At 47.9% G+C, this 25,976-nt stretch overlaps 1 protein-coding gene across 1 annotated transcript in view; it reads left to right on the forward strand.

Annotated features, from left to right (window-relative positions):
• Positions 1-25,976, forward strand: part of PRPF19 (pre-mRNA processing factor 19) — a 157,329-nt gene that overhangs the window by 81,574 nt on the left and 49,779 nt on the right. The window contains exons 8-9 of the mRNA XM_063958555.1: positions 5,249-5,323; positions 5,399-5,474. Coding sequence (XP_063814625.1) covers positions 5,249-5,323; positions 5,399-5,474 — 151 coding nt within the window. The remainder of the gene's footprint in view (positions 1-5,248; positions 5,324-5,398; positions 5,475-25,976) is intronic.

Genomic DNA, 25,976 nt, shown 5'->3' on the forward strand with positions numbered 1-25,976 from the left:
GCCTCTGTCGGACGAAATTAGGCGGTTTGGCAGGTTGCCATTCAGTATCTGCTGGTTTCAGCTGTTTTTATTTCCAAACCTGGTACACCAACAGAGTCAGGGTTACTTATTTCCCTCTGTTTGGGGTAACGAAGCCGGAGGGCTCCGTCGCAGTCTCAATCAGCAAGTCGCTTACTACAGTTTGGAAATGGATTTACTGCAGTTAGTACTTGCATATTTGGAGCCACAAGATTGCATAATTGCGCTTGATCTTCACAATGCGTATTTACCCATTCAGGTTTGGTCACCGCTTCACAGGTTCTTGCGTTTTGCAATACGCCACAACCATTAACCATTTCAGGTTCTACCGTTTGGCCTCTTGTCAACGCCTCGGGTATTCACCAAAGTGATGTTGGTGATGATAGCTCATCTCAGAGCCCTGGCGGTGACATTCGTTCCATACTTACACGATCTGCTCATAAGAACTCTGTCTCAACAGAGGTTCCTCTTACTTGCGCTACTAACGTACACCACGGTGGCAGGTCAAGTTCAAAAACAATCGCATCTAATTCCGTCTAAACGACTTCAATTCCTAGGTATGATTATAAATACGGTAAATCAAAGAGATTTACCTACTACACCACGAAGAACAAATATACCATCTAGTACAATTAGTGCAAAAGCCACGCACACTAGCGGTACATTGGTGTATTCGCCTATTAGGAACAATGATGTGTTTTCAAAGCGCTTTATTCGCCGGGTTTCACTCGCGTTTCCCACAGCGGGCCGAGGGTGTATATACTCTGGACGAGAGTCTCAGAGATTGAGGAGTTGTAGTTACAAACAGCGACAAGGGTTCTAAAACGGATCACGACAGATTGCTGTCTATAAATGTCCTGGAACTCCGTGCAATTTACAATGCACTACATGCTTCGCTTTCAGTCTGTCCAAGTGCAGTCAGACAACGCAACGGGAGTTGCATACACAACAACCAGGGAGGATCGAGAAGCCGCATGGCAATGCGGGAGGTAGCTCGAATCCTGAATTGCCCAGAACACCATTAGGTGATGTTGTCGACGGGGTTCATTCCGGGAGTGGACATCTGTTACACAGATGATCTCACCCGTCGGGAGTTTCATCCAGAAAACTGGGCATTAAATCCAGAGGTGTTTCACATGTGCATCCACAGGTGGGGTTGCCCTCAGGTGTACATGATGGCATCTCGCCACAATTACAAACGCTCAGTATGTGTACAGAACGACAGATCACAAGGGCAGTGGCGGGGGAGGCTCTCACATTCGTGTGGTCATGCAGCCTCGTGTATCTGGCTCCACCGTTTTCCGCTGCTCTCTCTCTCCGTTGCTAAAAACGGATCATAAGACAGTTCGTCACAGTCATACTAGTGATATCTCATGGGTTTCGGAGAACTTGCTTCTCGAATCTCCAAGGAATACTCGCACACGATCTTTGCCCGCTCATAATACGTCCAACCTGTTACAACAGGGACCGTTTTTTTTTTTACCCCTATTTACCTATGTACCGCGGCTGCGGTTGACGGGGTGGTGGTTCAGACCGCCCTCTTAAGAAAAGAAATAGGGCATTACAGTATCGGTTATACCAACCATGTTATGAGCTAGGAAACCGCTTGCGGCAGCTCATTATTACAAAAATTTGGTGTGCCTATATAGGTGGGTGTGAAGCTCGGAAGTTTCCGACATCATCTTTCAAGTTACCCGTATTCTGTTATTTTACAAACGGGGTGGAATGGAGAACTGCGTTTATCTGCACTGAGGGTGCAGGTATCTGTGTAGTCAATTTATTTTCAAAGACGTTTGACTCTATTGCATCGGTACACACCTTTCTACAAGGTGTCATCAAAGTGCAGCCTCCATTTATCCCACCTACAGCGCCATGCGACTTGAAGCTGGGTTCAGATTTCTTACAGTTTTCATATTTTGAACCCTTACAACAAATGGGAATTAAGTTTCTCACTTGGAAAACGTTTTTCTTCTAGCCTTAGCTTCGGCAAGGGTCTTGTTTTCACATTTGGGTGCCTTGTATTCCAAGCCACCGTATTTGGGTTTTCTCATGACAAAGCAGAACTTCGGACGAATTCCGATTTCTTATTTTTTTTTTTCACATCAATAAACCAATAGTGGTTCCTGTGTTGACAGCACATTCTAAAATTCTGAATGTGGTACACGCATTACGCGTCTATATGTCCCGAACGTCTACAGTTCGTTATACGGATACGTTGTTTGTTCTCTATGATGCTGCCAACTGGGGTTAGCCAGTTTCTCAGCAGACATTATCCAGTTGGATAAAAATGACTACAAGTCAGGCTTACTTTAAGGCTAGGTTACAGGCGCCTACGTCAGTAATGGCTCATCCCACAGGTTCTGTGGGAATGTCATGACCAGAGGGTCGTGGAGCGTCTACGACGCGGCTACATAGTCTTCAGTGCACACGTTGGTGCGCGTTTACACGTTATGAAACGGTTGCGGCGTCAGCATCTAGCTTTGGCCGCCTACTGTTACAGGTGTCAAACAGCTCTCCCGCCCACGAGGGAAGCTTTGGTACGTCCCAAGAGTACTCCAGTGACCCCTAGTGGATGAAAAAGAAAATAGGATTTTGGTACTTACCAGGTAAATCCTTTTCTTTGAATCCATAGGGGGCACTGGACGCCCACCCAGAGCAGTTTTACCTGGGTTGTATTAAGCTCAGAGGAGCTTATAGTAACACATTTTCACCGATTGGTTCAAATTATAAAGGTCTATCGGTTATGGTGTCAAATGTTTAGTTGACAGTAACGTTATGGGTCAACTTTGTTGTTGTCCGTTATGTGATAGGAATTCTCCATTGTCAACCTCTCTATAGTTCTTGTTCGCTCAGTAAAAAACACTGAGGTACTCTGGGATATGGAGGGGTGGAGAGTTCTAAATTTAAATATTCAGTGCCTTTGTTTCTGCTAAGCCGTCCATATCCCAAGAGTACTCCAGTGCCCCCTATGGATTCAAAGAAAAGGATTTACCTGGTAAGTACCAAAATCCTATTTTTTGCTGTATTGGCATTAGAACCAGAAACATAGTGGTATAGTGTCTACATTGTGCGCTCGACATTATGCTGTTGACCATTTTACCTAGCTTCTGAAAGATATTGCTCTGGATTATGGTTTCTCTAAGCCAGGCATTCCCAACCACGGTCCTCAAGGCACACCAACAGTGCAGGTTTTAGTGATATCCAGGCTGCAGCACAGATGGTTAAATCAAAATAACTGAGCTACTAATTCAGTCACCTGTGCTGAAGCCTGGCTATCACTAAAACATGCACTGTTAGTGTGCCTTGAGGACCGTGGTTGGGAATGCCTGCTCTAAGCAGTTGTAGTGTATGCCTTTGTTTCTTGTTTCACCGATCGCTATCCTGCACAGAGACAAAAATATGCAGGAGTGGATTTAGTACATCTATCAATCACATGGCCTTGGTAATTTCTCATATGGGCACCCTTTAGCCTGCATTGGTTGACTGGCTATTGAGTGCAAAATTGTTGTAGGGTATCAATAAGAAACTGAGTAACAATTATCCTGTATAACAGGCAACCTTTCAATATTTTTATTTATTACCAGTTTTCAATATAGAGCACACATTCTCCATTGTTTTTTATAGGGATTTAGCCTTTAATGCCTGTCCCTGCCCCAGTGGAGCTTACAATCCATATTTCCTTCTGCATACACACAACGGGGAAACATTTTTTTTTTTTCCTTGGGGAGGGGGGTGCCAATTAACCTAAAAGTAAATTTTTGGATTGTGGGAAGAAACCAGAGTAACTGAAGGACACCCACACAAGCACTAGGAGAATATACAAACTCCACACATTTAGGATTGTGGTGGGGTATGAACCCAAGACTGTGAGGCAGTATCCATTACACCAGAGGTTCCCAAATGTCCATGTTTTAAGGATATCCATGCTTAAGTCCAGATGGTTCAATCAAATTGACTGAGGTACTAATTAAATCAACTGTGCTAAAGCTTGGATATCCTTCAAACCTGGACTGTAATGGCGGACTTTGGGAAACTGCATTACACCACGCTGCCCAATATATGAAGTGGCTTTTTACATTAAGTAAATCCATTAGATTGCTTAATGTTTGTCATTCTAAAATGTAATACCTCTTCACAGTCTTATTTGATTGATTTTTAGATAACTACTATAGGCCTTAAGGCCCCCATCCACTAGTCCGATTTGGGCAGTTTTCTTCAGATTTCGACACATCTGACCGTCATATCTGAAGAAAGGTGTCACATCGCATGGCTCTTCCGATCCGATGCGCACTCCCGTGTCAGATATATCTGAACTACAGATCTCTGAGGCTGCCCCAACTATTTATCTGAATCTGAAGAAATCAGGTGCACATCGGATTGTTTTTTTTACTTCAGATGTATCTGATCAGATTCATCTGAAGCGTCACTTGACTGGCATCTCCCTGACCACTCCCACCCACCAAGAGGGGGAACAGCGGCAGCAGCAGCATCAGATCAATCGCATGTAGCATGTGTGCATCAGATATATCTGATGCGATCTGGCACATGATATATTGCATCAGATATATCTGAAGTGAATGTAATTAAAATTAAAGCCAGGGTCTGATCCAATTCTAGGGACGCTCCCGGTAGAGTTCAAGAGAAATCTGATGCTATCTGCAGTTCAGACAAGTCTGAGTAGTGGATGGCCACCTTTAAACACAGCTTTGTCTGTCTAGTTTGCCAAGTCTGCACTTTCATAACAAATAACATTGATGTCTGTTGTTAAGGCAAATGGTAGGGGCACATAACTTTGAGTTTGAACATAGTCGCCACAACAATTGCAGCTGTTAGCCCATAAGTGTGAAAAAAAACCCAACCTCCAGAGTTGTGCACTGCTGAAAGCTGTGCTTACATACCCTGACCTCCTGTTGAATAGTATATGAATAGGCTTACCATACTATCCCTTTAAACTGGGACACTTATGAATTACACAGGTTCGGTGGCTGACTTCAAGTCTGCATTTCACCTGATTTTAATCAGCCACTGAACCTGTGTAATTCATGAGTGTCTCGGTTTAAAGGCCTCGTATGGTAAGCCTATATATGATTAATGTTTTCCAGTCATGGTGCCAACGTTAAATCAACTAAGACCTATTAAGTTCCTTTACATTGTTGGGTATTTATGAAAACAGAACAGTTGAAATACTTATTTTAGCGATATTTGCCTAATTTATTATGTTTCTTGGCAGCGGGGCAAGACTGTCCCAGAGGATCTAGTGAAACCAGAGGAGCTGAGCAAGTATCACCAAGTCTCGTCCCACGTGGTAAGCATATACTTCTTTGCCTTATTATCTTAGTTTAATGGGCTGCAAATCACTAACCTGTGTTTGTTTTTACAGGGGCTACACAGTGCCAGTGTCCCTGGCATCTTGGCTTTGGATTTGTGTCCTACAGACACCAACAAAACCCTCACAGGTGACATTATTTTAGTTAACTTTTATTTTTTAATCCATCTCCATGGTTGTTTTAAATTGACCTCTCTGAGCAGTGATAGTGACTGTCTCCGTGTTGTGGGCAGACTGGAGATGGCAGAGGAGGTGCAGTCATTATTGCATCCTCTTGAGTGGATCATCCTGTAGTGGCTGGTGGCTTTATTGCTATTTTGCTTCAGAAGCTCTGTGATTAATTTTAGTGTTTATTTCTTTGTGTACTGTGTGTCTGCCTCTTTCTCCTCCATATCTGTAATGTATGAGAAGGGGAATAATTATAGATCTATTTCTGGATGTCTCATCACTAACCTTTTATACCTTTGTGGAATGCTAGTTCAGTGGGTAGTCTGTCACGGATTGCTTGTGTATTGCTTGAAAAGTTAACAGCTAACTTGTTCAAGGATAGTCTGGTCCTAGGCTACTTGACAAGTTGGTTTGAGCACAAGCCACGGTTACATTTTATTCCCATTTAGAGAGGTTGCAGGGACAGGGCTCCAGAAGAGCCTATCTCGTTCTTACTCAATACTCGTTTGGAGTGTGATTCTGAGTATTCCTTCAAGGAAGAGGGCAAAGTAGACATTGAGGAGAGGAAGTTGGACATTGAGGAGAGGAAGCTACAAGACACCAGATACACAAGACTTCATTTACGATGGGGCAGCTTTTGTAAGTTGCTACTTCCTGGCAGGTTGGATCTGAAGATTTGAAATTGCGCTCAGTCAGTGTAAAGCCCGACATGCTATACACTGACTGTGCATGCTGTTTTAAATTTTCACCTCCAGTCCACATTGATGTGTAAGCAGCTGCTTTGTAAATGATAGGACAAGGTGAGAGATGTTATTTCTCTTACGTCCTAGAGGATGCTGGGGTCCACATTAGTACCATGGGTATAGACGGGTCCACCAGGAGCCATTGGCACTTTGAGTTTGAGAGTATGGGCTGGCTCCTCCCTCTATGCCCCTCCCACCAGACTTGGTTTAGAAAATGTGCACGGAGGAGCCGGTCACAGCTAGGGGAGCTATACAGAGCTTTTCTAGTTAGTTATTTTTAGAGTTTATTTTTTTACAGGAGGCTGTTGGCAACAGCCTGCCTGCAACGAGGGATTAAGGGGGGGGAGGAGTGTCCGCCCTGCGGGGTCTGAGCCACTGTCTCCGCTTACTGGACACTGAGCTCCAGAGGGGTCTGATCGTCCTCTGCCATAGGGGACCGCTCGCCCCAGCAGCATGCCGCCAACCCCTTAGTGCTGAAGAGTGGTGATTGAGACACCGACCCCCCCTAGCAAGCGGGAGGCCGGTGTGAAGATGGCGGCGAAACGGGGAGGGAGAGCAGTATTAACTGCGCTCCTGTGAAGGTTCAGAGGCACATGGTGTGGCGCTGTGAGGGGCGCCCTGAGCCATTGCTTACCCCCACACTGGTCCACAAGTCTGTCGTGGTCAGCGGATCTCAGCCAGCAAGTTTTACCTCTGGCCAGTATAATCTATGAAGAGCGGGAAGAACGCACCATGAAGGGGGCGGAGCTTCTTCTCAGAGCGGAGCCAGCAGCGTTCCAGCGCTATTTCTTTTTCATCCACTAGGGGTCACTGGAGTACTCTTGGGATATGGACGGTTTCCGTAGGAACAAGGCACTGAATATTAAAATTTAGAACTCTCCTCCCCTCCATATCCCAGAGTACCTCAGTGTTTTTTCTGTGCTTCTCGTAGCAACAGGCTTGTGTGGAGCTTAACCACACTACTTTGAATATTTTTATTTTTAATTTTTTTTCTTCTACTTTTACATTTTTTGGTCACAGCACATCCCTTCCCAGTTTCTGTAAAAACTTGGGTCCGGGATAGTGCCGCTGCACGGAGCAGCGCATGGCGTGTCGGTCCTCACAAAGAGCACCCTCACAGCCACACGCAGCTCATTCCCTGACTGCTGCTACAGCTGGACGGAGCTTACAGATAGAAGCCCCGTCACAGCCTTCGCCTCTGGAGTCAGGTATGCTTGGGGTACGGGGCGGTCAGCGCACGCTGCTGCCCCGCTGTGTGGGGACAATGTTCACTGAGGCCGCCGCTCGCACCCGCCGGCCGCCGCTGTAGGACCGCGCTCCATTACAGCGCTCCCCGGCTCCCTGCACCCTGATTGCGCTGGGAGTGAGATACCCGCACCCCGGTAATTCCCGCTCAGACAGCGGTACACGGGCCACGGGGGAGGGAGCAGAAGGGGGGGGGGAGATGACATTAGCGGAGGGCTGCATAAGGGGGGTGACATTGATGAAATAGGCTGTTAAGCCTATATTACAGGGTTAGCTGCACTTGTTACATATACCCTGCACTGTGAGGCTTGGTGGCCATTTTAATCTTGCTTCCTGTCTTCCAATTTGTGATTCCGGAACGTTCCTGTACTACATCTCTACTCCACCGGAGGCGCAGGGGTGTTGTGGGAATTTGGGATCAGTTTCATATAGTACTGGCCACGTGCACTACACTTTGCCAGATATGTATATATATATATAGAGAGAGAGAGAGAGACACCTTAGTACTATTTACTGAGTCGTGAAGGTTGTCTGTCTTTGTATGTTGTATTGTCTGTCTGCATAATGAGTAAGGCACCGGCAAAACCAAAAAAGCACTGCCATGTCTGTGACAGTGTGTTACCGGATGGTTCTACCACATGCGCAGTATGTTTTGTGGATTCAGCTACGAATACAATCTCTGCTCCGCTGTCTAAGCCGGTTTCATCCCCGGACCCTCCATGGGCTATGCTAGCAGATGTCATGGCTGGATTGCAATCAGAATTGGCCGCCGCTCGACAGGAGCGGGAAGCCTAGGGTGAGACCGCTAGGACTACCGGAGGGGTCTCAGCTTTGCCAACAGTCTAAGTCCATTTTGGGTAGTAGGGATAAATTTACTTTGTCTTTTGATTTACCAGTTTCTGCTATGTTACAGTCTGATGATTCTATGCCAGACCTCACTGCTCAAGATGACTGTGAGGAGGGCGAAGTAGACCAGCAGACCGATGGTGAAGATTTTGACAGCCCAGGCATTGATAATCTCATCAGAGCGGTGCGTCAGTCTCTGAGGTTTACAGAATCTGAGGAGCCTCTGACAAATGATGAAGTCGTCTTTGCTAAACGACAGAGGACTCCGATGTGTTTTCCGGTTTCGGAATCTCTTAATAAGATGTTACTGGAAACACGAAAGAATCCGGATAAACGGTTTTCTATACCTCGCAGATTTAAGTGTAGTTACCCGTTTCCGGAGTCTGTGACTGCTACATGGGAGAATCCGCCATTGGTGGATTCGTCTGTGTCTAAACTTACAAAGAAATTAACCATACCAGTACCAACGGCTACTACGCTTAAAGACCCTTCAGACCGTAAAATTGAAGCTATGCTAAAATCCATGTATGTAGCAGCAGGAGTGTTGCTTAGACCTGGGTTGGTTGGCATTTTGGTAACTAAGGCGCTCATGGTATGGATAACAGAACTCAAGTCTGCCCTACATGACGATCACCTTATTCTTCTCGCTGATCAAATCTGGGAAGCTGCTGATTATCTATGTACAGCTTCTACTGACGTCTGTCAGCTCACTTCTCGCCTTTCATCGTCGCTAGTTGCAGCACGATGAGCACTCTGGCTGCGCTCTTGGCAAGCAGAGGCGGAGGTCAAAAGAGGTATAGAGGCGTTACCTTGCGGTGGCGAGAAGTTGTTTGGTCCTGAATTGGACAAATGGATTGCTGAGGCCACGGGTGGTAAGTATGTTTTCTTACCATTGCCTCCAACGGCACCTAGGCGGAAATACTCGGGCCCGGCGTTCAAATCATTTCGGCCTCAGCCCTTTCGAGGCCGTGGTAGGGGACCAGCCACGGCCGGTAGACGGGGTCGAGGGCGTGGTTTCCAACAAACCAACGCCAGTCGTCAAGACGCTAAGGTCACCGACAAGCCAGTGGCATGACGGACTCCCAGCCCATCTTGGATCTCCAGTTGTGGGAGCACGCCTTCAGACGTTCCATTTGGCGTGGTTCCAGACATCCACAGATGGGTGGATCCGCAATTTAGTGCTCAAAGGTTACAAAATAGAGTTTGACTGTCTCCCGCCACTGCGGTTTTTCAAGACAGGACTGCCTGTGTCGGACGACAAACGGGCGGTTCTGCAACTTGCCATTCAGTCTTTGCTGGAGTCAGCAGTTTTGATTCCGGTCCCTGTACACCAACAGGGGCAGGGTTATTATTCCAGTCTGTTTGTGGTACCAAAGCCGGATGGCTCGGTCAGGCCAATATTGAACTTAAAGGGCCTCAATCAGTACGTCACTTACTACAGATTCAAGATGGAATCTCTGCGGTCGGTAATTGCAGGCTTAGAGTCACAGGAATTCATGATTGTGCTGGATCTCAAAGATGCGTATTTACACATTCCGATTTGGCCACCTCATCAGAGGTTCTTGCGGTTTGCAATCCGGCAGAACCATTACCAGTTTCAGGCTCTACCGTTTGGCCTCTCGTCAGCGCCTCGGGTATTCACCAAAGTGATGTCTGTGATGATAGCTCATCTCAGATCCCTGGGAGTGATAATAGTTCCGTACTTGGACGATCTGCTCATCAAAGCTCCGTCTCAACAGATGTTCCTCCAACATGCGTTGCTAACGTACGATGTCCTAGTTCAGCACGGTTGGATTGTCAACTTCAAGAAATCACATCTGATTCCGTCTCAACGACTGCAATTCCTAGGTATGATTCTCGATACGGTAAATCAAAGAATTTACCTACCAGAACAGAAAGTACAGATCATTCGTCATCTGGTTCGATTGGTGCTCAAGCCACGCACAGTCTCGGTACATTTGTGCATTCGCCTCTTAGGCACAATGGTGGCGGCTTTCGAAGCGCTTCAGTTCGGGAGACTTCACTCACGTCCTTTTCAACTGGATGTGCTCGCACAGTGGTCGGGCTCGCATCTGCAGATTCACCACAGAGTGTGGTTGTCGCCACGGGCCAGGGTATCTCTACTCTGGTGGCTCAATGTACACAATCTGACCGCAGGGAAACGGTTCGGCGCCTGGAATTGGATAATTCTAACGACGGACGCGAGTCTCAGAGGTTGGGGAGCTGTAGTTCAAAATTGTCAGCTCCAGGGTCTCTGGGCGGCTCACGAAAGATTGCTGTCTATAAATGTCCTGGAACTCCGGGCAATTTACAATGCGCTACGACAAGCAGTGCACATTCTTCGGTCTCAGCCTGTCCAGGTGCAGTCGGACAATGCGACGGCGGTCGCATACATCAACAAACAAGGAGGAACGAGAAGCCGCATGGCAATGCAAGAAGTAGCTCGAATCCTCAGTTGGGCCGAGCGTCACCAAGTGATGTTGTCGGCAGTGTTCATTCCGGGAGTGGACAACTGGGAGGCGGATTATCTCAGCCGTCGGGATTTTCATCCAGGAGAATGGGCATTACATCCAGAAGTGTTTCACATGTTGGCCCAGAGGTGGGGTTACCCTCAAGTGGACCTGATGGCATCTTGCCACAATCACCAAACGCCCCAGTATGTGTCCAGAACGCGAGATCCAAAGGCGGTGGATTCTCTCACCGTCGCGTGGCCGTACAGCCTCGTGTACCTGTTTCCACCGTTTCCGCTGCTCCCTCTGTTGCTAAAACGGATCAAAAGAGAGTCGGTCACAGTCATACTAGTGGCGCCTCATTGGCCTCTGAGAGCTTGGTTCTCGGATCTCTGAGGACTACTCGCAGACGAGCCTTGGCCGCTCCCACTTCGACCGGACCTGTTACAACAGGGTCCGTTCCTTTACCCCGATTTAGCGCGGCTGCGTTTGACGGGGTGGCTGTTGAGACCGCCCTCTTAAGGAGAGAGGGCATTCCAGAATCGGTTATACCAACCATGTTATGTGCTAGGAAGCCAGTTACGGCAGCTCATTATTACAGAATTTGGCGTGCCTATATAGGTTGGTGTGAGGATCGGAAGTTTCCGACATCATCTTTCAAGTTATCCCGTCTTTTGTTATTCCTACAGACGGGGTTAGATGGAGGACTGCGTTTATCTACACTAAAGGTGCAGGTATCTGCTTTGTCAATTTACTTTCAAAGACGATTGGCTCTATTGCCATCTGTACACACTTTTCTGCAAGGTGTCCTCAGAGTACAGCCTCCATTCATTCCACCTACAGCGCCATGGGACTTGAATCTGGTTTTAGATTTCTTACAGTCTTCATATTTTGAACCCTTACACCAAGTGGATATTACGTTTCTCACTTGGAAAACAATTTTCCTACTAGCCTTGGCTTCGGCAAGGCGTGTTTCCGATTTGGGTGCCTTGTCATGCAAGCCACCGTATTTGGTGTTTCATGATGACAGAGCGGAACTTCGGACGAATCCCGCTTTCCTACCAAAGGTAGTGTCATCCTTTCACATCAATCAACCAATAGTAGTTCCTGTGTTGACAGGAAATTCTGGAACCTTGGATGTGGTACGCGCATTACGCGTTTGTGTCCCGAACGTCTACAGTTCGTAAGACGGATACGTTGTTTGTTCTGTATGATGCTGCCAAGATGGGTTGGCCAGCTTCTAAGCAGACCTTATCCAGATGGATTAAACTGACCATACGTCAGGCTTACCTTCATGCTAGGTTACAGCCGCCTACATCAGTAACAGCTCATTCCACAAGTTCTGTGGGGACTTCATGGGCAGCTGGTCGTGGGGCTTCTACGACGCAGCTTTGCCGTGCGGCTACCTGGTCATCAGTGCACACGTTTGTGCGCTTTTATAAGTTTGATACGTTTGCGGCATCAGCATCTAGCTTTGGCCGCCTAGTGTTACAGGTGCCAAACTGCTCTCCCGCCCACGGGGGAAGCTTTGGTACGTCCCAAGAGTACTCCAGTGACCCCTAGTGGATGAAAAAGAAAATAGGATTTTGGTACTTACCAGGTAAATCCTTTTCTTTGAATCCATAGGGGGCACTGGACGCCCACCCAGAGCAGTTTTACCTAGTTTGCGGTAAGTTCAGGGAATCGTATGGTAACACATTCTCACCGACTGGTTCAAGTTTCAAGTTCTATCGGTTATTGTGCCAACTGTTTAGTTGTCAGTCACGTTGTGTGTCAACTTTATTGTTGTCCGTTCTGTTATATGTAATTCTCCATTGTCAACCTCTCTATCGCTCCTGTTCGGCTCCGTAAAAACATTGAGGTACTCTGGGATATGGAGGGGAGGAGAGTTCTAAATTTTAATATTCAGTGCCTTGTTCCTACGGAAACCGTCCATATCCCAAGAGTACTCCAGTGCCCCCTATGGATTCAAAGAAAAGGATTTACCTGGTAAGTACCAAAATCCTATTTTTCCTGCCTGCACAGCGCTGAGAGGAAGAACAGGTCCCTCCACAGCAGCTCCAACTGTCAGCACACGGTACCAGGGGGCTGTATAAGTGGGAGGGGAGGCTGTAAACAGACTGTGTCTCCTATTAAGGGACACAGTCTGCGCTGACAAGGGGTCTCCCTTTGCTGAAAGCGTTGTGTGTGGGTTGGCTCCGATCTCTGTCTTTCTCATGCCATTCTTGGGGGGGGGGGGGGAACGACTCTGTCTGCCCCCACGTGTGCGTGTGCGTGTGTGTGTGGAGTGTTTGATGGTCTCCTTTAGCTATGTCCAGGGACACCGTGTCATATGCTGCAGATGATTTATCCTCCCAGGATGATCCAATTCCATGTAATCAGGATAGCACTGGTTTAGCACAGATACCATCAAGGGAACCTGAGTGGTTTTCCTCTATCAAATCTTGGATTTCTCAGATTTCCGACAGGGTTGCAAGTAATGATTCTGCAACCCAGGTATTGCAGAGCTCTATGGCAGTATGGCCCGGTTCTGGTACCTCAGGACGCCCCGTTATATACCCCCACAAACGTGTGCTTGTGCATGTCACACAAGACGACACGGATACCGATTTTGACACTACAGATGGTGATGGGGATGTGTTGTGGGGGTCCGCATCTCTTGCAAAGAGGGTGCAGTTGTTGATAGAGGCTATCAGGGATGTGTTAAATGTTAAAGATACCACACCTGAGCAGGTTGAGGAGGCTTTTTTCACTGAAAATAAAAAAGCCTCGCTAACCTTCCCTGCGTCAAAGGAATTGAATGCTATATTTGAAAAAGCATGGGTAAACCCTGGAAAAAAATTCCAGATCCCTAAAAGGGTTCAGGTGGCATTTCCTTTCCCTGAGGAGGATAGGAAAAAATGGGAAAACCCGCCGATTTGTTGACGCCTCTGTGTCCAGACTCTCAAAGAAGGTGGTTTTACCTGTTCCAGGATCTACCGCCTTAAAGGAGCCGGCTGATAGGAAAATTTTTAACACGCTTAAATCAATGTATACTGCTTCAGGGGCCATATTACGTCCCACTTTTGCTACTGCATGGATTGCAAAGGCAATAGTAAAGTGGTCGGCTACCTTACTTGAGGATTTGGATACGATGGATAGGGATGACGTTGCATTGTACTTACGCAACATACATGATTCTGCAGGTTTTATGATAGAATCCATGAAAGGCCTGGGTTCCATGGCTGCGGGAATATCTTCCATGTCTGTTTCAGCTCGTCGGGGACTGTGGCTGCGCCGGTGGTCGGCCGACGCGGAATCCAGAAGAAGTGTGGAGTCCCTACCCTATACAGGTCAGGCTCTCTTTGGGGAAGCTCTAGATGCGTGGATATCCACCGCTACAGTGGGTAAGTCTCCGTTTCTTCCCTTAGCAGCACCTGCTCCGAAGATTATTTTTTTTTCTTCATCTGCCACGCAGTCTTTTCGGCCTAACAAGCCTAGAAAGGCCAGAACTTCCAATACCTTCTTTAGGGGAGGTCTGGTTAAGTCCAAGAAACTTGCCGCTGCAGGTTCCCAGGAACAAAAGCCTGCTTCGGGTACGCCAAAGTCCTCCGCATGACGGTGGACTGCACGCCCCGGTGGTGGGGCCAGTGGGAGCGAGACTCGGACACTTCAGTCATGTCTGGGTATCGTCCGGCCTGGATCCCTGGGTGGTAGATGTTGTGTCTCAGGGATACATGCTGGAATTTCAAAGTCTCCCTCCTCATCGCTTTTTCAAGTCAGGCTTGCCAACTCTGTTGGAGAACAGCACTGTACTATAAGACGCTGTCCAAAAGCTGGTAGAGGCACAGGTCATTGTGCCAGTACCACCTCACATGCTGAACAGTGGTTACTATTACAACTTTTTCGTGGTACCAAAACCGGATGGTTCGGACAGGCCCATTCTGAACCTAAAATCATTGAACCACTTTCTAAAGGAGTTCAAGATGGAGTCTCACAGGGTGGTGATATCAGGTCTGGAAGAAGGGGAATTCCTGGTATCCCTGGATCTCAAGGATGCATATCTCCACAGTCCGATTTGGCTGCCGCATCAGGCTTATCTCCGCTTTGCATTGCTGGACTGTCCTTTCCAGTTCCAGGCACTGCCATTCGGCCTCTCCAGTCTCCACAGCACCGAGGGTGTTTACCAAGGTGATGGCGGAAATGATGATTCTCCTCCGCAAGCAGGGTGTGAACATCATTCCATATCTGGACGACCTGCTGATAAAGGCAACGTCCAAGGAGAGGCTGTGGCAGTCCATTGTTCTCACAACGCACTGCTCCAGAGTCACAGTTTGATTCTGAATCTTCCAAAGTCACATCTGGAACCAACCCAGATGTTGTCATTTCTGGGAATGATCCTGGATACGGAAGTGCAGAGGGTGTTTCTTCCGCACGAACAGGCGTTGGTGATACAAGCCATGGTCCGGGATGTCCTGAAGCCACCGTGGGTGTCGGTTCATCAATGCATTCGCCTATTGGGAAAGATGGTGGCCTCTTACGAGACTCTCCAGTACGGGAGGTTTAACGCTCGGAGTTTCCAACTGGATCTCCTGGACAAGTGGTCGGGATCTCACCTCCACATGCACCAGAGAATTTGTCTGTCGCCAAAGGCCAGGATTTCACTCCTCTGGTGGCTCCAATTGCCTCACCTTCTGGAGGAACGCAGGTTCGGGATTCAGTGCATAGTCCTTCTAACAACAGATGTGAGCCTTCGGGGCTGGGAACAGTTACTCAAGCAGTAACCTTCCAAGGACGGTCGTCAAGCCTGGAAGCCGGCCTGCCCATCAACATCCTGGAACTAAGCCGTCTACAACGGTCTTCTTCAGGTGGACCCTCTTCTGAGAAATCGGGCCGTTCAAGTGCAGTCAGACAACGTAACAGTGGCTTACATAAACCGACAAGGCGGAACGAAGAGCAGAGCAGCAATGTCAGAGGTGACAAGAATACTCCTCTGGACAGAAAAGCATGCGTTAGCGCTGTCAGCCATCTTCATTCCAGGAGTAGACAACTGGGAAGCAGACTTCCTCAGCAGACACGATCTCCGTCCAGGAGAGTGGGGACTCCATCCGAGGTGTTCAAGGAAATAACAGATCTTTGGGGTTTACCCCAAATAGACATGATGGCCTCTCGTCTCAACAAGAGGCTTCAACGTTATTGTTCCAGGTCGAGGGACCCATAGGCAGTTGCAGTGGACGCCCTGGTGTCTTCGTGGGTGTTCCAGTCAGTGTACGTGTTTCCACTACTCCCACTGATCCCAAGAATCCTAAAGCTCATAAGGAGAACAAGGGTTCAAGCGATCCTCATTGCCCCAGACTGGCCAAGAAGGGCTTGGTACGCGAACCTTCTGAATCTACTGCAAGACGAGCCGAGGCCTCTTCCTCTTCGGGAGGACCTGCTGCAGCAGGGGCCGTTTGCCTATCAAGACTTACCGCGGCTACGTTTGACGGCATGGAAGTTGAGCGCCTGATTCTTGCTCGGAAGGGCATTCCGAAGAAGGTTATTCCTACCCTCATACAGGCTAGGAAAGGGGTAACGTCTAAACATTACCATCGTATTTGGAAGAAATATGTCTCTTGGTGTGAGTCCAAGAAGTTTCCTACGGTGTAGTTTCAACTGGGACGTTGTTTCCTCTTCCTGCAAGCAGGAGTGTATATGGGCCTGAGTTTGGGTTCTGTGAAGGTCCAGATTTCAGCCCTATCCATTTTCTTTCAGAAACAATTGGCTGCCCTTACATGAGGTTCAGACCTTTTTGAAGGGAGTTCTGCCTATCCAACCTCCCTTTGTACCGCCTACGGCGCCTTGGGACCTTAACGTGGTGTTGCAGTTCCTCCAGTCGGATTGGTTTGAACCTCTACAGGCGGTAGAGGTCAAATGTCTTACATGGAAGGCGGTCACTTTGTTGGCCTTGTGCATCTGGTAGACGTGTATCCGAGCTGGGGGCTTTATCCTGTAAAAGCCCTTACTTGATCTTCCACGAAGATGAAGCTGAGCTCCTGACTCGTCAGCAGTTTCTTCCGAAGGTTGTGTCGGCATTTCATATCAACCAAACTATTGTGGTGGCAGTGGCCACTGACTCCTCAATTACATCAAAGTCCTTGGATGTCGTAAGGGCTCTGAAGATATGTGAAGAGAACTTCTCGTCACAGAAAGTCGGACTCTGTTTGTCCTCTATGATCCCAAGAAAATTGGGTGTCCTGCTTCTAAGCAGACTATTTCTCGCTGGATTAGGTTCACTATCCAGCACGTTTATTTTACGGCAGGGCTGCCATGTCCAAAATCTGTTAAGGCCCACTCTACTCGTAAGGTGGGGTCTTCCTGGGCGGATGCCCGGGGTGTCTCAGCAGTGCAACTTTGCCGAGCTGCAACTTGGTCTGGGTCGAACACGTTTGCAAAGTTTTACAAGTTCGATACTTTGACTGAACTTCAGATCATCAGAGGCCAATCAGTTCTGCAGGAGCCTCAGCGTTTTCCCTCCCGTTCTATGTGCACCCCAGCATCCTCTAGGACGTAAGAGAAAATAGGATTTTGGTTACCTACCGGTAAATCCTTTTCTCGTAGTCCGTAGAGGATGCTGGGCACCCGCACAGCGCGTCTTTCTCCTGCAAATGTTATCTGGTTCAGTACAACTTCGTTTTAGTTGAGTACTGCATTGTTACTTGGATAGTAATGTTTCTGCTGTTGCTGAGTAGTTCAAGCTAGTTGACTTGACGTGCCTTGTATGTGTGAGCTGGTATGAATCTCACCACTATCTGTGTATAATCCTCCTCTCGAAATATGTCGTCTCCTCGGGCACAGTTTCTAGACTGAGTCTTGTGGGAGGGCAAAGAGGGAGGAGCCAGCCCACACTCTCAAACTCTTAAAGTGCCAATGGCTCCTGGTGGACCCGTCTATACCCATGGTACTAATGTGGACCCCAGCATCTTCTACGGACTACGAGAAAAGGATTTACCGTTAGGTAACCAAAATCCTATTTTTATTTTATTTTTTTCCTTCACCCCTACTGTTTGCTCTGATGTGTGGATCAATTCTGAACAAATACTTCACATTACCTATAGGTTGCTGACCTTAAAGCAGAGGTTCCCAAACGCAGTCCTTGAAGCTCACTAACAATCCATGTTTTAAGGATATTCAAGGCAGGGCACAGATGGTTAAAACAAATTGAGTTACAAAAAAGTCACCTGTGGCCAAGCTTGGTGATCCTTAAAACCTGGACCGTTTGGGTTCCTTGAACACCGCATTTGGGAACCTCTGGCCTAAAGGGAATATGACTAAATTGGCTGCCCCTGTAGCACAATTTTCCAAGGCCAATGTTATTCAAATTTGGAATCCCGCTGATCTATTTCTGTAGTAACGGGTACTTCCACAAGACCTATTTCATCTTCTTCTTTTGTTAAAAACTTCTTGATAGGGGTAGTCCGAGAGGCCCAGGTTAGTGATACTTGCTGAGGACTTTTGATAGTATTCATGGGATGCAGCTGTGTATAATTGTGTTAGTCTGCTTACATTTCTGCGTTGTGGTTTCTACTCCCCAAACTGGGAGTTGGGAGGTGGATTCATAGTCTGAGAAGACTGTGAACATTGCTCTTATCTGGTAATGTTGCATTCAGTGTAGAACTGGATAAGATTGTTAGCAAAGTGGACAGGAACAGTGGTTTCCTTCCAGCAGGGCACACGTACAGATTGTACTCCTTGCGGATTAATCACCCCAGTGCCAGCACATCAGAGAGACAAGTAATTCTATTTCTCCAGAACAAACGATATTGGTGGTCATTCCGAGTTGATCGATCGCTCACTATTTTCGCAGCACAGCGATCAGGTGAAAAAACGGCAGTTCTGCGCATGCGTATGCCCCGCAATGCGCACGCGCGACGTACGGGTACAAAGCTCTTTGTGGTTGTGCTCAGGTTCTAGCGAAGTTTTCCTTCACACTGGCAGCCGCATAGAAGATTGACAGGAAGGGGGCGTTACTGGGTGTCAACTGACTGTTTTCAGGGAGTGTTTGCAAAAACGCAGGCGTGTCTGAAAAAACGCAGGGGTGGCTGGGCGTTCGCTGGGCGAGTGTATGACGTCACATCCGGACACAAATCAGCTGAAGTGATCGCAAGCGCTGAGTAGGTTCAGAGCTACTATGAAACTGCACAAACTGTTTTTGCAGAACTCGGCTGCACATGCGTTCGCACTCTTGCTAAGCTAAAATACACTCCCCAGTGGGCGGCGGCATAGCGTTTGCACGGCTGCTAAAACTAGCTAGCAAGCGATCAACTCGGAATGACCCCCATAGCGTGCACACAATGTGCCATCTTTCAAATGACTGAACGATATTATTATTAACCTTTATATGACCCCACAAGGGATCCGCAGTACCCAGTTAGAGTACATAAATAAGCAAAACAAGAAAAAAGTGACTTACAGTTCAAGACAATATAGGACAAGTACAGGGTATATAAACATAGCTTCATCAGCAGACGGCACTGAAATAAGTATTACGGTGGCAGAAAACCGAGGGATTTGGTGCCGTTGAAGGGAGTATGCAGTAAGAGAAGGGAAGGCGCATGAGGGAAGAGGGCCCTGCTCGTGAGAGCCTAAATTCTAAAGGGGAAGGGCAGGCAGATAGGGGTGACACAGATGGGGTAGACAGTGAGCATGGAAGAGGGTTAGGATGAGAGTTGGCTGGGTTTGGTGAAGAAGTGGGCCTTGAGAGTCCGTTTAAAGTTTTGTAGAGAGGTGGAGATTCTTATAGGGAGAAGTAGAGAATTCCAGAGAGAGAGAGCAGCACGTTAAAATGAAGTAATCAGTTGTCAGGAGAGGGAGCAGCATGCATTAGCAGAGTAAAGAGGACGGGTAGGAATGTAAAGGGACATGCAGTCAGAGATATAGATGGGTGAGGGCTTTGTAAACGATAGTGAGAAGCTTGAATTGGATTCTGAAAGGGAAGGGGAGCCAGTGTAGGAGAGGAGAGGTGGACGTAACAGTGAGTGGATAAGGGTCTTAGGAGTCTATTTACTTAACCTTGGAGAGAGAGAAAGTGGTCAGACCAGCTCCTGTCATTTTTCAAACACCACCTATAACATGACAGGAGCTGATTGGCTGGTACTTTATCTCCATCCAAGGCTTAGTAAATAGACCCCTTAGTTGCATCCTGGGTGAAAAAGGGCCTGATCCTGGAAATATTTTTGAGATCACTCCAAAGTGTTGGGATTGGCCTCTGTCTTAATATTTCCAGAATGATCTTCAAGCGAGCAAGTCAGATGATTAAAAGATTTATGGTAGACTTAACGTTGTTAAATCTTTCTGCGAGGTACACTGGATTCCACAGGGAATAACATCGGGGTGTAGAGTTGGATCTTGATCCGAGGCACCAACAGGCTAAAACTTTGACTGTTCCCAGGATGCACTGCACCGCCTCCTCTATAGCCCCGGCTCCAGGCACTGGAGCTCAGTTTTGTTAACCAGTCCAATGTAGTAGCAGGTAATAGAGACGGTAGATGTTAGTCACATAGAAACACATTCGCACGACAGGAGAAGGGACTAACAGCTAATGCCATACAAACCCAAAGAAGCTAAGTGCGCCAGGGTGGGTGCCCTGTGGAATCCAGTGTACCTCGCAGAAAGATTTAACAATGGTGTGTCTACCATAAATCTCCTTTTCTGCAGCGGGGTACACTGGTATTCAACAGGGAATAACATTGGGGATGTCCTAAAGCAGTTCCTCATGGGAGGGGATGCACTGTAGCGGGCACAAGAACCAGGCGTCCAAGGGAAGCATCCTGGGAGACGGAAGAATCAAAGGCATAGAACCTGAACGTGTTCACAGAGGACCATGTAGCCGCCTTGCACAATTGTTCAGCGGACGCGCCACGGCGGTCCAACCAACCGAGTAGAATGGGCCTTGATAGCAGCAGGAGCTGGTAGCCCAACCTGCGCATAAGCTTGTGCAATCACCATTTAATCCATCTGGCCATGGTCTGCTTATTCGCAGGCCAGCCACGTTTGTGAAAACCAAAAAGTACAAAAAGGGAATCTGATGGAGGCGCACAAACACGGAGAGCCCATACCACATTCACAGATTTTTCTTTGGAAGATAGACCAGAAGAGTTGAAGACCGGAACCACAATCTCCTGGTTAAGGTGAAAAGATGATACCACCTTATGCAAATAACCAGGGCGAGTTCAAAGAACAGCCCGGTCACGGTGAAAAATCAGAAAGGGTGGACAACAGGACAAAGCGGCTAAGTCCAACATCCCCCTAGCAGAGGCAATAGCCAACAGAAATTCGACCTTAAGCGTAAGGCATTTAAGGTCCACAGACTCAAGAGGTTCAAATGGCGACTCTTGCAGGGCATTCAACACTACAGACAGATCCCATGGAATCACAGGAGGGACATAGGGCGGCTGAATCTGTAGAACACCTTGAGTGAAAGTGTGAACGTCAGGAAGGGCCGTAATTTTTCATTGAAACCACACTAACAAGGCGGATATACGAGTCTAGGCCTTGTTAAGGAAAAGCCAAAAGTCTGGAAGTTTTGAAAGTATATGCATCATAATTCTTAACAGCACACCATGTGAAGTAAGAATTCCAGACTCTATAATAAATCCGAGCCGAAGCTGGTTTACGGGCTTTCAACATAGTTTGTATAACCGCCTCAGAGAATCCTTTTGCTCTCAGGAGTGATGCTTCAAAAGCCACACCGTCAAAGCCAGTCTGGCCAGGGCCCTGAACGAGGAGGTCTGAGCGTTGAGGAAGTAGAAGAGGACGCTCTATCGAGAGACCCTGCAGGTCTGAGAACCAATGCCATCTGGGACACGCTGGAGCGACTAGAAGTAGTAGTCCTCCTTGCTTGAACTTCCGTATTACCCTGGGCAGGAATGACACTGGAGGGAACACGTATGGCAGTCGAAAGTTCCATGGAATTGCCAGTGCGTCCACAAACGCTGCTTGAGGATCCCTTGTCCTTGCTCCGAAGACTTGGAACCTTGTGAATGTGTCGAGATGCCATTAGGTCTACATCTGGTAGACTCCACTTGTCCACTAGGAGTTGAAAGACTTCGGGATGAAGACTCCACTCTCCAGCGTGTACGTCCTGACGACTGAGGAAGTCCGCTTCCCAGTTGAGAACAGTGCCGGTATGGCTGGCAGATGGCGATCCGCCCATTGGAGGATTTTTGACACTTCCATCATTGCCATGCGGCTTCGCATGCCACCTTGATGATTTATGTACGCCACCGTGGTCGCGTTGTCTGATTGTACTTGAACAGGCCTGTTCTGTACCAGAGGCAGGGCCAGTGTCAGCGCATTGAACACTGCCCGCAATTCCAGGATGTTTATTGGGAGGAGAGATTCCTCTCTGGTCCACCAACCCTGGAGAGAGTGTTGCCCCAATCTCACAGACTGGCATTCGTTGTCAGAAGGACCCAGTTGGAGATCCAGAAGGAATGGTCCCTGCTCAACTGTTGGTCCTGTAGCCACCAGCTCAGTGACAGACGAACCTCCGGAGTCGAGGAGATTATTTGAGATTTGATCCGATGAGGCAGGTTGTCCCATTTGGAAAGGATTAACCTCTGCAGAGGGCGGGAATTAAATTGAGCGTCGAACGCCGACACCATAAGGCCTAGTATTGCATCGCCGAGTGTATCGACACTCTCTGGCGAAAGAGGAAGCATCTGATCTTGTACTGAAGTTTCAGGACCTTCTCCGGAGACAAACAGTCTTTAGCTTTGTGTGTACAGCAGTGCCCCCAGGTGCACCATGCTCTGAGCAGGGACCAGCGATGACGTCTTCCAATTGATTAGCTACCCGTGGGCTTGAAGGAAGTTGACCGACATCTCCAGTTGACTGAGGAGGACATCTTGATAGTTCGCCAGAATCAGCAATTGTCCAGATAGGGCAGGATTCTGATTCCCTGGTGACGGAGAAAAGCCGTCATCACGGCCATTACCTTTGTGAAAATCTGAGGTGCCGTGGCCAGTCCAAATGGCAGAGCCTGGAATTGAAAATGAAGGTTGTCTATAGCAAACTGCAGATATTGCTGATGCAAAATGGCAATAGGTATGTGCAGGGTAAGCATCCTGTATGTCCAGGGATACCATATAGTCCTCGGGTTCCATGGCCAGCACAATAGAGCGCAGAGTTTCCATATGGAATTTGGACACTCTTACATACTTGTTCAATGATTTGAGGTTGAGGATAGGCCGGAAAGACCCATTCGGTTTTGGAACAAGAAACAGAGTCAAATAGTATCCCCTGCCTCTCTGGGACAGAGGTACCGGCACTACCACTCCTGTTTCCAGGAGGAATTTTACAACCAGATGTAGAGCTTGCGCTTTCAACGGATCTGAGGGGATAACCGTTGAACAGAACTAGCAAGGAGGACATTTCTTGAAAGAGATTGCATACCCATAAGACAACTTCCCGCACCCAGGCGTCTGAAGTGGTTTTCATCCATGCCTGGGTGAACTGCAGAAGTCTGCCTCCTACCCTGCGGTCCCCCAGGGGGAGGCCTGTCCCATCATGAAGCTTGCTGATGGGCGGCCCAGGATTGTTTAGATTTGGGCTTACTGATTTTGGAAGTATGAGCCTGTCTCGGGTACGGCTGACCTTTTGCTTTACTTAGAGGTCGAAAGGAATGAAAAGTGGCACTCTTAGCCTTTGGAGCAGAAGGATTAGTACTTGGGAGAAACACAGTCTTGGCCGTCGCCAAGTCAGTCACAATCTTATTCAGATCTTCCCCAAACAGGATGTCTCCCTTGAATGGGAGTACCTCCAAGGTCTTTCTAGAGTCCAGGTCCACTTTCAAGGACCTCAACCACAGAATCCGGCGGGCCAGGATAGACGTAGTAGAAGCCTTGGCCGCCATGATCCCTGCATCAGAGGCCGCCTCCTGAATATAGTGAGAGACTGTGGTAATATAGGACAGATATTGTCTGGCAGTGTCAGAAAAAGTCTGAGGTAGCTCCTCCTCAATTGCCTGAACCCATGCTTCAATTCCTTTTGCCACCCAAGAGGCAGCCGTAGTGGGTCTATGTACAGCACTGGTAAGAGTGTAAATAGATTTCAGGCATCTCTCCACACGCTTATCTGACTGTTCCTTAAGTGAGTTGACAGTGGTGACAGGCAGAGTAGAGGACATCACAAGACGAGCAACATGAGACTCCACCGTTGGTGGAGTTTCCCACTTGTTGCTCAACTACGCAGGGATAAGATAACGAGCTAGCATCTTTTTAGACCGGGAAAACTTCTTTCCTGGAGATGACCAGGATTCCTGACGTATGTCAATTAAGAGGTCAGAATGTATAAAAACTACTTTAGCAACCTTCTGACGTTTAAACTTATCAGGTTTCTTAGATGTAACTGGAGGTGCAATGTCATCATCAATTTGGAGAATCGGCTTGATAGCCTCCACAAGGTCAGGAACATCAACCTGGGTTGTAGATTCCTCATCAGAAGCAACTGTATCAGTGTCTGACGGAAATATTAGTAGATTGGTGAGGAAGAAATGGCCAGCTTAGATGACCCCTTGGCCCCAGAGGGATGTGGGGTGGACTTTTGTCTAACCAAAGTCTGATTTAATTGCTGTAACTGGGTAGACAAAGTATCCGCCCATGGCGGATTAACTACAGGGACAATATGTGGCTGTAATGGCACAGGAGGCCCCACAGGGGGTGTGAGACGCATTACAAGTGTAGTCAGCATATTTGAAAAAGCTGCCCAAGGTGGGGCTTGAGTGACCACAGGTGCCTCAGACGGACTGGGAGATGTATGACCCCCAGCGCCTGAACCAGCAGCTAACACTTCCCCCACTGATGAATCCGTAACGACAGAACTTCATGATGCTGGAGTGTCCGCGGACGTCCCACCCTGTGTAGCAGACATCATGTGGGATGTAGCCTTAGGATGTAATAGTACAATATAGCCAGACAAACACAAAAAAAACAGCAAATAATCCCCTGTGTTTTGTGACAGTAAATACTGAGCACAAACAGAGGATATAAGTGGTGTGGGGTGACTAAAAAACACAGTGAGAAATACAAACAGTATACTCTGTGTAGCACTATATCTTATATGAGACACTGACGCACCTAGTTCCCCAGGGTCCTGAATATAGTGATCGCAAATGTGTGATACACAAGAGTGGAATGCACACAGCAGCTATAGGCACGCTCAGTCACAGGTACAATGCAAGAATGATCATAAATAACAATAAAACTGCACTGGGCGAGTAATTACATATAGGTATGTATACAGATATGGCAATGCACAGAAAACACTGGTTGTATATCACAAAATACTTGTACTAAATATTCAGATAGCAGTACACTTGTTCTTAACGAACACTGTCTAAAATTACATGTAGAATACTTAAGTGTCTGTGAATGCACAGCGCTGCTGTTACAGGCGGATTTACAGAGAAGACCGTGCCCAACAGTCCCGGAGATCAGCCCAGCTATGTAATGGTGCCAAAATCTCTTCAGGGAGTGAGGGAGAGATGCAGCTCCAGGGCGAGAACACCTGCAAAAGATGGCGCCTGGAGCTTGAGGAGGGGCTACAGGTCAGCGCCTTATCAACTCTGCTGGACTTCACCACCGGGTACTGTGGAGCCTTTTGTAACTGGATTTTAATAAATCTGACCTATGCTCCTTGCCCTGGTGGATTTAGTGGGGTCCCTGTGTGACAGTGTCCACGCCAGCAGCGCGGTTCATCTCCTGGGATCGTGACCATATCGCAATTTGCCTTAACTCCCCCCTTTAAGTGCAACCACGCGATCCTGGAGAATAACAGCCGTGGTGTGCCTGAAGAAAACCGGTGTGTCTCCGCTGCAAGTACCCAGGAACTAGGCCGCGGGAGTATGCAGCGCCACTGAGGGAGGTGTTGGAGCCGCAGCACAACATGTCATAAAGACTTAGAAAGTGCTGCGGCCCTTGAAGTCTTCTAAAAAAGCTCTTTTCAGGGCTGCCTAGCGCAGCCCCACCTTTTAGTGAGCTGCATTGCAGGCACTAACTTACAAACTGAGCTCCAGTGGCTGGAGGCGGGGCTATAGAGGAGGCAGTGCAGTGCGTCCTGGGAACAGTCAAAGCTTTAGCCTGTTGGTGCCTCGGATCAAGAAGTCTTCTAAAAAAGCTCTTTTCTCTAACGTCCTAGTGGATGCTGGGAACTCCGTAAGGA

This window comes from Pseudophryne corroboree, chromosome 3 (assembly GCF_028390025.1).
Source record: "Pseudophryne corroboree isolate aPseCor3 chromosome 3, aPseCor3.hap2, whole genome shotgun sequence".
In the NCBI taxonomy this organism is placed as follows: Eukaryota; Metazoa; Chordata; class Amphibia; order Anura; family Myobatrachidae; genus Pseudophryne; species Pseudophryne corroboree.